The 14550-nt window shown below is 46.6% G+C and overlaps 1 protein-coding gene across 20 annotated transcripts in view; it reads left to right on the forward strand.

Moving 5' to 3' along the window:
• The window catches only part of LOC140385374 (band 4.1-like protein 3), a 322225-nt gene that overhangs the window by 202144 nt on the left and 105531 nt on the right, over positions 1 to 14550 (forward strand). For all 20 annotated transcript variants that reach the window (XM_072467470.1, XM_072467472.1, XM_072467476.1 and 17 more), the window contains exon 12: positions 7466 to 7686. In XM_072467470.1, coding sequence (XP_072323571.1) covers positions 7466 to 7686 — 221 coding nt within the window. The remainder of the gene's footprint in view (positions 1 to 7465; positions 7687 to 14550) is intronic.

Genomic DNA, 14550 nt, shown 5'->3' on the forward strand with positions numbered 1-14550 from the left:
CAGCCTCTCTGTATGCTTCCCGCAGCTTACCTTTCCACCTAGTTTTGTATCATCAGCAAACTTAGATACATTACTCTCTGACTCTTAATCTACGCCATTAATATAGATTGTAAATAGCTGAGGCCCCAGAACTGTACCTTGTGGTTCTCTACTAGTCACAGCCTGCCAACTTGAAACGCTCCAGTTATGCCCACTCTCTGCTGCCTGTCTGTAAACCATTATTTTATCCATAGTAGTATATCACCCTCAACTCCATGAGCTTTTATCTTGCCTATTAACTTTTTGTGTTAATGGCACTTTATCAAATGCCATTTGGAAATCCAAGTATATTACGTCTACCTTTATCAACCTGCTCATAGGATGTGGGCCTCACTATTTAAGTCAGCATTTGTTGCCCATCTTTAATTTCCCTTGAGAAGTTGGTGGTAAGCTGGCTTCTTGAACCACTGCTGTCCATGTGTTATAGGGAACATCTACAGTATTGTTAGGAAGGAAGTTTGACCCAGTGATAGAGTAGGAACGCTGATATGTTTCCAAGTCAGGATGGTTTGAGGGGAACCTGCTGGTTTTTGTGTTCCCACGCAGCTCTTTCCCTTGTCCCTCTAGGTGGGAGAGGTTGCTGATTCTGAAGGTGCTGTCGAAGAAGCCTTATTATAGATTGCAGACACTGCTGCCACTTTGCATCGGTGCTGGAGGGAGTGAATATTTATCCGTAGAACTGCTACAGTGCAGAAGGAGGCCATTTGGCCCTTGGAGTCTGCAACGACCCTTTGTAAGAACACCCTGTCTAGGCCTACTTCCCTCCCCTATCCCCATAACCCCACCTAACCACATCTCTGGACTGTGGGAGAAAACCAGAGAACACGGAGGAAATGCACGCAGACAGAGAACTTGCAAACTCCACACAGTCACCCAAGGCCGCATTGTGGTGGATGGAGTGCCAATCAAATGGGCTGCTTTATCCTGGATTGGTGGTGAGCTTCTTGAGTGTTGTTGGAGCTGCATTCATTCAGGCAAGTGGAGAGTATTCCATCACTCTACTGAATTATACCTTGGAGAAGGTGGACAGGATTTGGGAGTCAGCAGATGAGTTATTCTTTGCAGAATTCCTAAGCTCTGACCTGTTTTTGTGGCCACAGTATTTATATGGCTGGTCCAGTTCAGTATCTATCACTGGTAACTCCAGGATGTTGTTGGTGATGGATTCAGTGGTGGTTATTGTATTGAATGTCATGGGGCGATGGTTAGATTCTCTCTTGTTGCAGATGGCCATTGCCTGGTACTTGTGTGGCACAAAATGTTACTTCCCACTTATCAACCCAGCCTGGATGTTGTCCAGGTTTTGCTGCATATGGACACAGACTGCTTCAATATCTGAAGAGTCGTGAATGGTGCTGAACATTGTGCAATAATCTGCGAACATCCCCACATCTGACCTTCTGATGGAAGGAAGGCCACTGATGAAGCTGAAGATGGTTGGGCCGAGGACAGTAGCCTGCGGAACTCCTGCAGCGATATCTCGGCTGTAATGGTTAATATCCAACAACCACAACCACCATCCTTTGTGTTGGGTATGAGTCTTAACCAATGGAGAGTTTTCTACCAATTCCCATTCACTTCACATTTACTAGAGCTCCTTGATGCCACACTCTGTTAAATGCTACCTTGATGTCAAGGTAAGTCACTCTCCTCTGATCTCTGGAGTTCAGCACTATTGTCCATAGTTCAACCAAGGCTGTAATGAAGTCAGGAGCCAAGTGGCCCTGGCAGAACCCAAACTGAGCATCAAGTAGCAGGTTATTGCAGAGTAAGTGCCAATTGATAGCACTGTCGAGGAGACTAATTGGGGCGATTATTGGCTGGGTTGGATCTGTTCTGCCTTTTCTGAACAGGACATATCTGGCAATTATCCACATTACCGGCTAGACGCCAGTGTTGTAGCTGGACTGGAACAGCTTGGCTCGGGTATGGCTATTTCTGGAGCACAAGTCTTCAGTATTCTTGCTGGAATGTTATCAGGACCCATAGCCTATGCAGCATCCAGTGCCTTCAGCGATTTCTTGATATGTAGAATGAGTCGTATTGGCTGAAGATTGTTATGTAATTGCTGGGGACTTCCAGAGGAGGCCAGGATGAATCATCCACTTGGCATTTCTGGCTGGAGATGGCTGCAAATGCATCAGTCAGCCTTGTATTTTGCACTGATGTGCTGAGCTGCCCTATCATTTGAGAATGGGGATATTTCTGGAGCCTCCTCTTCCAGTTAGTTGTTTAATTGTCCATCACATTCATATTGGGTGTGACAGACGACAGAGCTTAGATCTGATCAGTTGGTTGTGAGATCACTCAGATCTGCCTATCACATACTGTTCCCACTGTTCGGCATACAAGTCATCCTGTGTTGTGGTTTCACCAGGTTGATGCACTGTTTTTAACTATGGTTGGTGTTTCTCCTGGCATTTCCTCCTGCACTCTTCATTGAACCAGGATTGACCCCGTAGCTTGCTGGTCATGGTAGAATGGGGAATATGCCAGGCTATGAGGTTACTGATTGTGGTTATATTCAGTTCTGTTGCTGTTCTTGGCCCACAGCACCTCATGAATGCCCAGTTTTGAGTTGCTAGATCTGTTTGGAATCTGTTCCATTTAGCACAGTGGCAGTGCCACACAGCACAATGGAGGGTATCTTCAATGTGAAGGTGGGATGTCACTGCCTGCTGAAGACCCAGTCTAGCAGCAATGTCCTTCAGGACTCTGCCAGCTCAATCAGTAGATTTACAACCAAGCCACACTTGGAGATGGACATTGAAGACCCCCACTGTAGATTTTGTGCCCTTTCCACTCCCAGTGCTTCCTCCATTTGGTGTTCAACATGGAGGAGTACTGATTCGTCAGCTGAGGGGGGTCAGCAGATGGTAACCAGCTGTTACCATGTTTGACCTGATGCCATGAGACTTCTTGGGGCCCAGAGTCGACGTTCTGGACTCCCAAAGGTCTCACGACTATATACCACTGTGCCACCTCTGGTGGTCAGTTCTGTCAGTGGGCTAGGTCATATCCGGCGATGGTGACACTGGTGGTAAGATTTGATGCATATGACTATGTTAGGCCGTTGCTTGTTTAGTCTGTGGGGCAACTCTCCCAAATTTGGTACAAACCCCCAGATGTTAGTCGGGAAGAGTTTACAGGGCTGACATGGCTGGGTGTGTCAAGTGGTCTGTCAAGTTTCATTCCTTTTAGATTTTGTAGTGGTTTGATTCAACTGAGTGGTTTGCTAGGCCATTTCAGGGGGCATTTAAGAGCCTACCACATTGCTGTGGGTCTGTAAGCCAGACCGGGTGAGGACAGCAGATTTCTTTCCCTAAAGGATATCCGTGAACCAGATGGGTTTTACGATATTCAGCAATGGTTTTGTGGTCACCATGACAACTAGCTTTTAATTCCAGATTTATTAATTGATTTCAAATTTCACCAGCTGCCTTGAGCCCAGAGCATTAGCCTGGACCTCTGCATTACTAGTCCAGTGACATTACAGCTACGCCACTGCCTCCTGAAATCTAAGAGATTTTGGAAAATCATACCTAGCGCGCCCACTATCTCTGCAGCTACCACTTTTAGAACCCTAGGGTTAGACCATCAGGTCCTGGGGATTTGTCAGACAATTACTAGGGGGCATAGGTTTAAGGTGTGAGGAGCAAGGTTTAGAGGAGATGTACGAGGTAAGTTTTTTTACAGAGGGTAATGGGTGCCTGGAACTCGCTGCCGGAGGAGGTGGTGGATGCTGGGAAGATAGGGGCATCTTGACAAATACATGAATAGGATGGGAATAGAGGGATATGGAACACGGAAGTGCAGAAGATTTTAGTTTAGACGGGCAGCATGGTCGGCGTAGGCTTGGAGGGCCGAAGGGCCTGTTCCTGTGCTGTACTTTTCTTTGTTCTTGTTCTTTATTCAGTCCCTTGAGTTTTTCCAATGCTTTTTCTCTGAAATTAATTACCTTACTTTATTTTTTTAAGACCCTAGGTTAACCTCTATTTATGGCATGTAACTTGTATTTCTGACTCTTGAAGACAGGCACTAAATATTGTTCAATGCCTCTGCCATTTTCTCCACATGATCATTTCACCCGTTGCTGATTGGAAGGGACCAATGTTTACTTTAGCTACTCTTCCTTTTTATATACTTGTAACTGCTCTTACAAGCTGTTTTTGTATTCCTGGCTGGTTTACACTCACATTCTATTTTTCTTCCCCATTTTTATTACCTTTTTGGTGGCCCTTTTCTGGTTTTTATAATAATAGCCAATCATGGGCGGCATGATGGCACAGTGATTAGCACTGCTGCTTCTCAGCGCCAGGGACTCGGGTTCAATTTCGGCCTCGGGTGACTGTCTGTGTGGTTTGTACATTCTCCCAGTGCCTGGGTGGGTTTTCTCCAGGTTCTCCGGTTGCCTACCACAGTCTAAAGATGTGCAGGTTAGGTGGATTGGCCATGCTAAATTGCCCTTAGTGTCCAAAATTGCCCTTAGTGTTGGGTGGGGTTACTGGGTTATGGGGATAGGGTGGCGGTGTTGACCTTGGGTAGGGTGCTCTTTCCAAGAGCCGGTGCAGACTCGATGGGCTGAATGGCCTCCTTCTGCACTGTAATTTCTATGATAATTCTTTACATCCTTATAAGCCTCCATTAATCTAATACTATCTTTAACTCCGTGATTAAGCCAAAGATGGATTGATCTTGCTGCCTTTTTGTTTTTCAATGGAATGCATTCTTGTCGAACATTTTGAATTTTTTTTTACATGGTCGCCACTGTTTACTGCCGTATCTTTTCCATCTGTTTACCCAGCCAACCTTAAGTCAGTTCTCCCTTCGTAACCTATGTAATTGACTTTGCTTAAGATTCTTGTTTGGCATTGGAGTGCACCACTTTCAAACTTCACATGGAATTTAGTGGTATTTGATTACTATTTTCCAGTGCGTCTTTTACTATGGCATTACTAATTAACTCAGCCTCATTATATAATACTAGATCTAAGATAGCTTTATCTGTATTTTGTTCCACATTGTATTACTCTGGGAAATTGTCACAAAGACATTTAGTCTTCAGGTGGAACAGGAATAGGGAGGAGAGATAATTGGACTTACATCAAAATACAGTCTGCACTTTAAAGTCAAACGCCTCTGTCTATTTGAGTAATACACTTCTACTGCTAATATTTAATAAAGTGCTATTTTATATTTATCGTTCCACATTTTAATGTCATGCTGCTGTATAGTAGATTTGCAGCACCACAATGCAGTACTTTATTAAAGATGACAAACACAGTGAAAGTAAATTCTGTCTGCATTGTGTAAAATCCTGTGTATATAAGAGATGTGCAAATGTGACAATTTTTTCTCATCAATAAGGCCTTTTTCTGCAAAGGCAGGCAAATGGATTTGAGACACAGATCAGCCACAATCTAATTGAAAGATGGAAAAGGCTCATGGGCTTATTCTCGATCACAAGTCTAAAACAATGTTTTAGATTTCAGCTTCTAACCTATATATCTTCCGGGTGACTGGTTTTTCATGAATTGAAACTGCCAGCTTGCAGACAATGAGTGTAACAATATAGGTAGAAATGTCAACATAATTGTTTTTGCTTTGGTGAAGCCCTTTTTGGAAGTCCTTCTAATTGCATGTTTTATGATTTGCTTCTGATCCAGCGGTGATCTATACCAAGATGAGATGAATTTTCCTAAATTTGAGTGTTAATATTTTGGATGAATCGTGATCTGACTTCACCCTCTGACTCTTGTTTGAACGTTTTCTTTGTTGGGATGTGCGCAGCATACAGTCCAGCCTCATTGGGCGGGATTCTCCTGCAATTGGCGGGGCGGGCTGTACTGGCGCCAAGAGCTACGCGAACCACTCCGGTTTCGGGCTGCCCGGAAGTTGCGGAATCCTCCGCACTTTATTAAAGATAGGTCGGCGCTGCAGGGATGGCGCCGCGCCAACCGGCGCCGAAGGACCGCCGTGGGCCAGCGCGAGTTGGCGCATGCACAGGACTGCCGCCGTGCTCTGGCCCATGCTCAGAACCTCCAGCGTGTTCCCTGCGCATGCGCAGGGGGTTTCTTCTCCGTGCCAGCCATGGCGGAGCCTTACAGAGGCCGGCGCAGAGGGAAAGAGAGTCCCTATGGCACAGACTTGCCTGCAGATCGGTGGGCCCCGATTGCGAACCAGGCCACCGTGGAGGGGGGGGGGGGGGGGGTTTCACGCCGGTGGGACTGGCCGAGAACTGGTGTCCGCTCGGCCTGGAGAATTGCCGGGGTGGCCGCTGCCAACGACCCCCGACCGGCGCGGCGCAATCCCCGCCCCCGCCCAAAAACCGACGCTGGAGAATTCGGCAGCCAGTGGCGGGGCGGAATTCACGCTGTCCCCCCCCCCGCCAATTCTCTGACCCGGCGGGGGTTCGGAGAATCCCGCCCAGTATTGTAGTTTTCTAAATGAAACTGTTTTAAATGTTAGTGACAGCCTCAAAAGGCAAAAAGAAAATACAGGACTGTTTCATCTGTTAGATCTATCGCAGGGTATGAAAGTCACCATTAATATGGAAGTTATAGAATATATGAGTGTCTGTTAATACTAATTTGAAAACAATCCCGACCCGAAATGGGTTAGCTGTTCCGGATTTGTTTTAAACTATGATTGAACTAACAACACACAGGATTATGTTAGGAGGTGGTAAGCTTCAATTTACTAATATTCAAATATTTTCAGCAGTGAACATGGTTTACAAAAATAAATACAGGTCCCATATTTATAAGAATGTCTGGGTTTTGTGGATCACAGGAATTTTTGCTATACTCGCTGAAGTAAACTGACTTGCTGAAAATGAACATTTGGTTCAAACTGACATAACTAGATGACAGATTTGTCCCTTTATAACATCAAATGTACAATTCGGAAACAGGCCTTTCAGGCCAACGAGTCTTTGTTTCTGTTTATGCTGAGTTTCCTTGCACCTTACTTAATTTCATCCCAACAACGCATACTTCTAACTGTTCCTCCTAACTTTCTCTTAAGTGTCTCTTTGCTGTTCTTGGCTTTAGTGTGACTTTAGCAAAAAGATTTTCAATAATTTCCCCAACACAGGGACAACCCATATTTGAAGTGTGAGTCAATCCTCAGTCTGGAATGAGCTCCACTTTCTGCATCAACCTTCTTCTGTCACTTTTTCATCTTCTGAAGACACCAGCTCACTCTCGAGTACACGTTCCTCTGCCACTTTACCAATGTGCTTCAGGAGAGCAACTGCGCTTAAATGGCTCAGGTACATTGAGCACCTTCCAGTGGGGTCACTCAAATTTGGGAAGGAACTATGACTGGAGGCCCTTAGGCCATTTATAGCAAATCTTAGTGCATCAAGCTAAGGCTGTTAGACTCAGTAGTACAGACTGATATGTTCTATTTTCTGTTTTTGAAGCATCAGTCACAGAGAACCATGAGATGCTCATAAAGGACTCCGTTTCAGCCTCTGAAGTGGCTACCGGTCATTATGGTGCAGTCAAGAGCCTAGTCTCAACCAATCTAATAACCACAGTGACACCAGAGAAAAAAGCAGAAGAGGAGAAAGCAGAGGAAGAGGAGAAAAAAGCAAAGATTGACGTTACTCCATCACTTACACCGGCCAAGCATGAAATAAAGGTAGTGTGTTCTGCTGCATGAAAAATGTGCTGTCAACAAAATAGGCAGATGATACATCTGAAAGCCTAAATAAGTAGGCCATTATTCCAAATTATGATAGATTAATCTGAAATCAGTGTGACTAGTTTTGCTCCAAAGTGGGAAACATGTTTTCGGCTTAGAAGTAACATATTGGTGTAAGAATTATTGTCAGTGATGTTGCTGAATACCATTTTTAAATGAGTTAATGTATTAGCTAAAATGATGAATCAAGAGGTTTGATATGTGCATAGTAAACAGTTATGCAATAAAATTAATTGCTTTAATTTCTACTCCATGGTTTGCCGATGCAATATATTAAAAACACATTTCAATATTGTGATATTATTGGAACAAAGGAAAAGCTTGCATTTCTAAAAGAGTGGTCTTGACAATCCCATGCTATATTTTGTTCCACTCAATCATGGCTGAAAGGAAATATATCTTACAGCTGCTATTAAATCTCAGGTTTTATTATCACATTTGGTATAACTTTAAAAGCATAAATAGAAGGTTGAAATTATTCAGCAATATGTTTTGATCAATCTGTGGGGCACTGCATCTTCATAGTTGTTAAGTAATCTCCATCAACAGACATGCATGTAAGGCATTTAGGACTACTTAACTTTGGATCTTTCTTTTAACTGTCACTGAAATGGCACTGAGGATGGAATGATTGGTGAACCTCTTAGAATCTTATCAATACTTTTGATTTTGGGGAGTTGTCGTGTTAGGTACACTGGTCTAACACTGGTTGCAACTGGATGCACCTTAGATCAGAAAGATACTCCAGACCTTGAAGTTAGTTCAATCGGGTTTATTGAACTAATAGCACCGTTAGCACAGTTCTCTGTGAGTTCGACTCTCTGCTAACTTAAGTGTGGTTACTCTGTCTGACTGAACCAGACTAGCTCTTAGCCACGTGGTGGAGGTGTGAGATTGTAACAACACCCTTGACTGCCTCTCTAGATGTTCATCAGTGGAAAAAGGCGGTGTGTGTGCCTCGTGTCTTTTATACTCAGATCCCACCCCTGAGTGTCCTGCCTATTGTTGGTCATGTCCTGTTCTCTGTATCCATTAGCTGCTTGTCTGTATATCATTATGTGTGTGGCTGCATATCATGACATCTCCCCTTTTTTTTAATGTTTGGATGACATATGTGAACGTATTTACAAGAATGGGCCAAAATTAACATATATACATGCAGTGGATGTGAACATATGTACATGTGAAAACAGCTGTCTTATGCGAGAACACAGAATATAGCAAACAGAACAAATGTTCATAAGTCCAGTCTCTGTGGCTTGCATCTGATCCTGGTCGACCGCCAGAGAGGTGGTGGGGACGACAGTGCCTTGATGGGCGGGATTGAAGCCTGACTGGTGGCCTCGTGAGTCGAGGTATCAGGAGGTGGCAAAACAACAGAAGGAAATGGAGAAGAATGTGGTTGCGGGCAGGTGTCTTTGCGCAGTGCCCGTCTGTTTCGTCGCACAACAGAACCATTAGCCAGATGCGGAGGCCAGTAGACAGCCTGCCTGGCTCTGCGTCTGCACTTTTCCACACCCAGGTGGCCCTCATGGATTTGACGGAGCACCAAGCTCTGGAGACTGAGTGGAATTACAATCCGGTCCAGTTTGAGGAGGATACCATCAACCACCATCAGGTTGTCCTTTACATTGAAAAATTGAGGGCACTGCCCTTTTTGCCAGCCATTGGCTAGGTGTTGCATGACACGCTGCAAGAGGGGGTCTTTGGCTGTCTCCTCACGGATACAAATCACCTTCTCCCCTTCTCATCAGATGCCGGGAGAGTGCTAGCACACCGCTGCACCTGTGACTCAACCTGTGATTCAATTTGCCGGATGACGTTCAGTGGTTCACTAGGCGCGGCGATGGAGCGGGACAGTGTATCGGCAATGATGAGCTCCTTGCCAGGCGTGTAGACCAGATCAAAGTCGTACCTTCTGAGTTTGAGGAGGATGCGTGGCAACCGAGGCGTCATGCCATTAAGGTCCTTGTGGATAATGTGGACCAGGGGCCTGTGATCCGTCTCGACTGTGAATGTCGGCAGGCCGTAGACATAGTCGTGAAACTTTAGAATGCCAGTGAGAAAGCCCAGGCATTCCTCCTCGATTTGTGCATACCTTTGTTCGGTGGGCGTCATTGCCCTTGATGTGTTGGCAACCAGTGCCCATGATGAAGTGTCATCGCGTTGCAGCAGGACCGCACCAATGCCATCCTGGCTCGCATCTGTCGAGATTTTTGTTTCCCTGTCTGGGTCGAAAAATGCCAAGATGGGTGCAGTGGTGAGCTTGGCTTTCAGCTCCAATCACTCTGCCTGATGGGCCGCCTTCCACTCGAAGGCAGTGGACTTCTTCACTAGGTTTCGTAGGGCCGTGGTGTGTGAGGCCATGTTTGGGATGAACTTGATCAGAAAATTGACCATGCCCAGGAAGCACAATACCGCATTCTTGTCTTCCGGGACCTTCAGGGCTGCGATGGCCTTGACCTTGCCTGTGTCGGGGCACACGCCCTGCTGACAGATCTGGTCTCCTAGGAACTTGAGTGTCGTCATGCCAAAGCAACATTTGGCCCTGTTCAGCTTCAGGCCACTGGCGTGGACACGGCGGAATAACTTGCTGGAGACGGGAAACATGCTCCTCAGGGGTCGTGGACCATATGACGACGTCGTCCACGTGCACACAAACCCCTTTGATGCCCTCCATCATCTGCTCCATGATGCGATGAAATATCTCCGATGCAGAATGGCATACGGTTATAGCAGTACCTGCCAAACGGTGTGTTGAAGGTGCAGAGCCTTCTGCTGGACTCATCCAGGTGGATTTGCCAGAATCCATGTGACGCATCTAACTTCGTGAAAAACCGTGCATGTGCCATCTCACTGGTGAGTTCCTCCCGCTTCGGAATGGGGTAGTGTTCAAGCATTATATTCTGGTTGAGATCCTTGGGATCTCCAGAGGGTTTTTTAACCACCACCGTCGGGCTGACCCAGTCGGTCGGTTTGGTTACCCTGGAAATGATCCCCTGCTGCTGCAGCTCCATGAGCTGTTCCTTCAGGCGCTCCTTCAGTGGAGCTGGGACCCAGCGTGGTGCATGGACCACTGACTTAGCATCAGGTCGCAGTAGGATCTTGTACCGATATGGCAAAGTGCCTATCCCGTCAAACACATCTGGATACTGAGCGAGGATGTCGTCAATGTCAGCTTGAAGATCCACGTTGGAGGATGTCGTTGAATATACCCGCTGCACCAGGTTTAGCTTTTTGCAGGCATGTGCGCCCAGTGAGGATGCCCTGTCTGGCTTGACAATTTCAAACCTTAGCCGTGCATGGGTACTCCAGTTGGAGATGAGTAGATGGCAGGACCCCAGTGCCGTGATGGCATTACCATTATAGTCCAGGAGCTGGCAAGCTGCTGGAAGGACCTTGGGGGGCTTCTTGATGCATTTGAAGTCTGCCTGTGAGAGGAGGTTGGCAGAAGCACCTGTGTCCAGCTTGAACTGGATGGAGCAGTGGTTGACCTGCATCACCGCACGTCATTCGTCCTCCGAATCCACAGCGAGGATGGACTGAATGCGAGATGAGTTAGGTGTGGCATGTTCACGTGTGGTAATGATGCCCACTCAGTAGGCGGACTCCAGGCACTCGTCCACTGGATACGTAGTACTGCCAGGATCAGAATCCTGTAATCGTCGTTGCACATTCTGAACACGCCGTCATCGGAATTGGGAACGCTGGCCTCTGACTGGTGGTGCAGACCTGCACAACGCTGCATAGTGTCCAGGCTTCCCGCAGTTTAAACAGTGCCTGCCTCTTGCAGGGCAGTTTCCCTTTAAGTGGGCATTGCCACAGTTCGGGCACGTCATGATGTCGGCATCGTGACGCGGTGTACGTCGTCGCACATGCGCAGTGCGGTTGGCAGACGTCTGCACCTGCGCAGTGTGGGTGTCGGCCGCGTTGTTATCCCATTTGCAACGCGGTTGCGTGGGGCTCTGGGGAAGAGCGCGCGAGATGGCTACTGTCTTCAGTGCTGAGGCACGGCATCCGGGCGATGGCCTGCACACACTCTGCCTCGTGGGAGGCAAGTTTCCCATTTTCAGCCGATTTGTATTGGGAATACCGATTTTTTTGTGTGCTCATGCACTGTACACGTTTCAATCGCGACTGGCAGGCTCATATGCTTGGTTTTTAGGAGCTGCTCTCTCAGAGGATCAGAGTGAACTCCAAACACGATTTGGTCTTTGATCATGGAGTCAGCAATATCACCAAAGTTGCAGGACAGCGCTAGCAGGCGGAGGCTAGTTAAGAAGGCATTGAAAGATTCATCTTTACCTTGAAGACATTGTTTGAATATGTAGCGCTCAAAGATTTCATTGATGTCCACTTCACAGTGACTATCGAACTTGTCCAGGATGGTCTGAAACTTTGTCTTGTCCTGGCCTTCAGTAAAGTTAAACGAGTTGAAGAGTTCGATGGCTTGATCACCCGCTGTTGAGAGGAGAAGCGAAATCTTCCTTGCATCAGATGCACCCACGAGGTCTGAGGCTTCGATGTACAGCAGAAACTTTTGCTTGAACATCCGCCAGTTGGCACTGAGATTGCCGGACGTCCTGAGCTGGTGAGGAGCCTGAATCTTCTCCATGGTGCCGGGACACATTTGCTGGTCGTCACGGAACGGACTGAGGTAAGCCACCTTAAATTAGTAGCCTCCTGGTATCATGTCGTGTTAGGTACACTGGTCTAACACTGGCTGCAACTGGATGCACCTTAGATCAGAAAGATACTCCAGACCTTGAAGTCAGTTCAATCGGGTTTATTGAACTAATAGCACAGTTAGCACAGTTCTCTGTGAGTTCGACTCTCTGCTAACTTAAGTGTGGTTACTCTGTCTGACTGCACCAGACTAGCTCTTAGCCACGTGGTGGAGGTGTGAGATTGTAACAGCACCCTTGACTGACTCTCTAGATGTTCATCAGTGGAAAGAGGCAGAGTGTGAGTGCCTCGTGTCTTTTATAGTCGGATCCCACCCCTGAGTGTCCTGCCTGCTTATTGGTCATGTCCTGTTCTCTGTATCCATTAGCTGCTTGTCTGTGTATCATTATGCGTGTGTCTGCAAATCATGACAGGAGTTACCTATTTTAAATGATGGGGCTGCTACTTCCTTGAGTTTATTGGAGAACAGCATTTGTAATCTCAGATATTTTAGAAGTCTGATCTTTTCAGATCACAGACAGCCACTTAGTGCGGTACATTTAGGCATTGAAGAATGATGTCTTGACTGATCGTTTTTCAAGAATGACACTGTGAAGCATCTGCAAGTAGGTCATCTATAAGGTTTCTTTTGGGGAGTGATGAGGGTAAAAGAGGGAGAAAAAAACTATTTTAAAATTTTTGTTTGTAAAGATAAGCTCTGATAATCCATCCAGATGTTTGTTTGTAACCTAGGCAGGGTAAATGAAAACCTTTATGATTACCTGTCAGATTCTAGATTAATTTGAATCTGACAGTCTTGATCCAATTTCTGGTCAAAATTGAATGACACCACAAAACTATTTTACATAGTTTGACATACATTTACACATTTCTTACTCGGACTGTAGGATGGCTGGGTAGCTTTAAAAAAAAGTTACACAGGAATGGTAAGGCACAGTGTTAGGGTGGGGTTAAAGACCTTCATTTATACATTTGAACTGTGCTGTACCTGACCTGGAAGTATTTGGGTCACAATATGGAGTACTCTAAATTGCTTGGTGTTTGATCTAATGACAGAAGTGTGATAAGAGGAATGTTAGAGAGCTAAACGGGCCAGTGAAGAGGGCGCGTGTGTTCGCGCATTTGCGGGTTCTGAAGGCAGACATAGTCATGCTGCAGGAGACGCACCTGAAAGTGGCAGACCAGGTTAGGCTAAGGAAGGGCTGGGTTAGTCAGGTCTTTCATTCGGGGCTTGACACTAAGACTAAGGGGGTTGCGATCCTGATTAATAAAAGGGTTCAATTTGCGGCGGAGGGTTCAGTTGCGGGTGGGGGTGGCAGATTTGTTATGGTTAGGGGTAAGCTCGAAGGGGTGAGAGTAGGCTTGGTTAGTGTATATGCCCCTAATTGGGACGATGTGGATTTTATCAGGAGGTTGCTAGGGAAGATCCCCGACTTGGACTCGTGCAAACTGATTGTGGGTGGGGACTTTAACACAGTCCTGGACCCGAGCCTGGATCAGTCATGTTCAAAAATGGGCAGGTTCCCAGCGGTGGCAAAGGAACTGAAAGGGTTCATGGAGCAAATGGGGGGTGCTGATCCATGGAGATTTAGCTGGCCGTCGGCGAGGGAGTTTTCGTACTACTCCCACGTCCACAATGTGTATTCCCAAATTGATTTCTTTGTCATGAGTAGGGACTTGCTGGCCGGGATGGTGGGGGCAGAATATTCGGCAATTACCGTATCGGACCATGCTCCGCACTGGGTAGAACTACAGATTTGTAAGGATAGCTTTCAGCGCCCACTATGGAGGTTGGAAGTTGGATTGCTTGCGGACGAGGCGGTGTGTGAGAGGCTGAGGAAATGCATGCATAATTACCTGCAGGTAAATGATACCGGAGAAGTCTCAGCAGCAGTGCTCTGGGAGGCACTGAAGGCAGTGGTGAGAGGGGAGCTGATCTCAATCCGGGTCCATAGGGACAGGACAGACAGGGCAGAAACGCATCGACTGGTTCAGGAAATTTTAAGGACAGACAGGAGCTACGCGGAGTCCCCGAGGCCAGAGTTACTCAGGAAATGACAGCGGCTGCAGGCCGAGTTCGGGGTGCTGACTACAGGCAAGGCAGTAGGACAGCTT

This window comes from Scyliorhinus torazame, chromosome 11 (assembly GCF_047496885.1).
Source record: "Scyliorhinus torazame isolate Kashiwa2021f chromosome 11, sScyTor2.1, whole genome shotgun sequence".
NCBI lineage: Eukaryota > Metazoa > Chordata > Chondrichthyes > Carcharhiniformes > Scyliorhinidae > Scyliorhinus > Scyliorhinus torazame.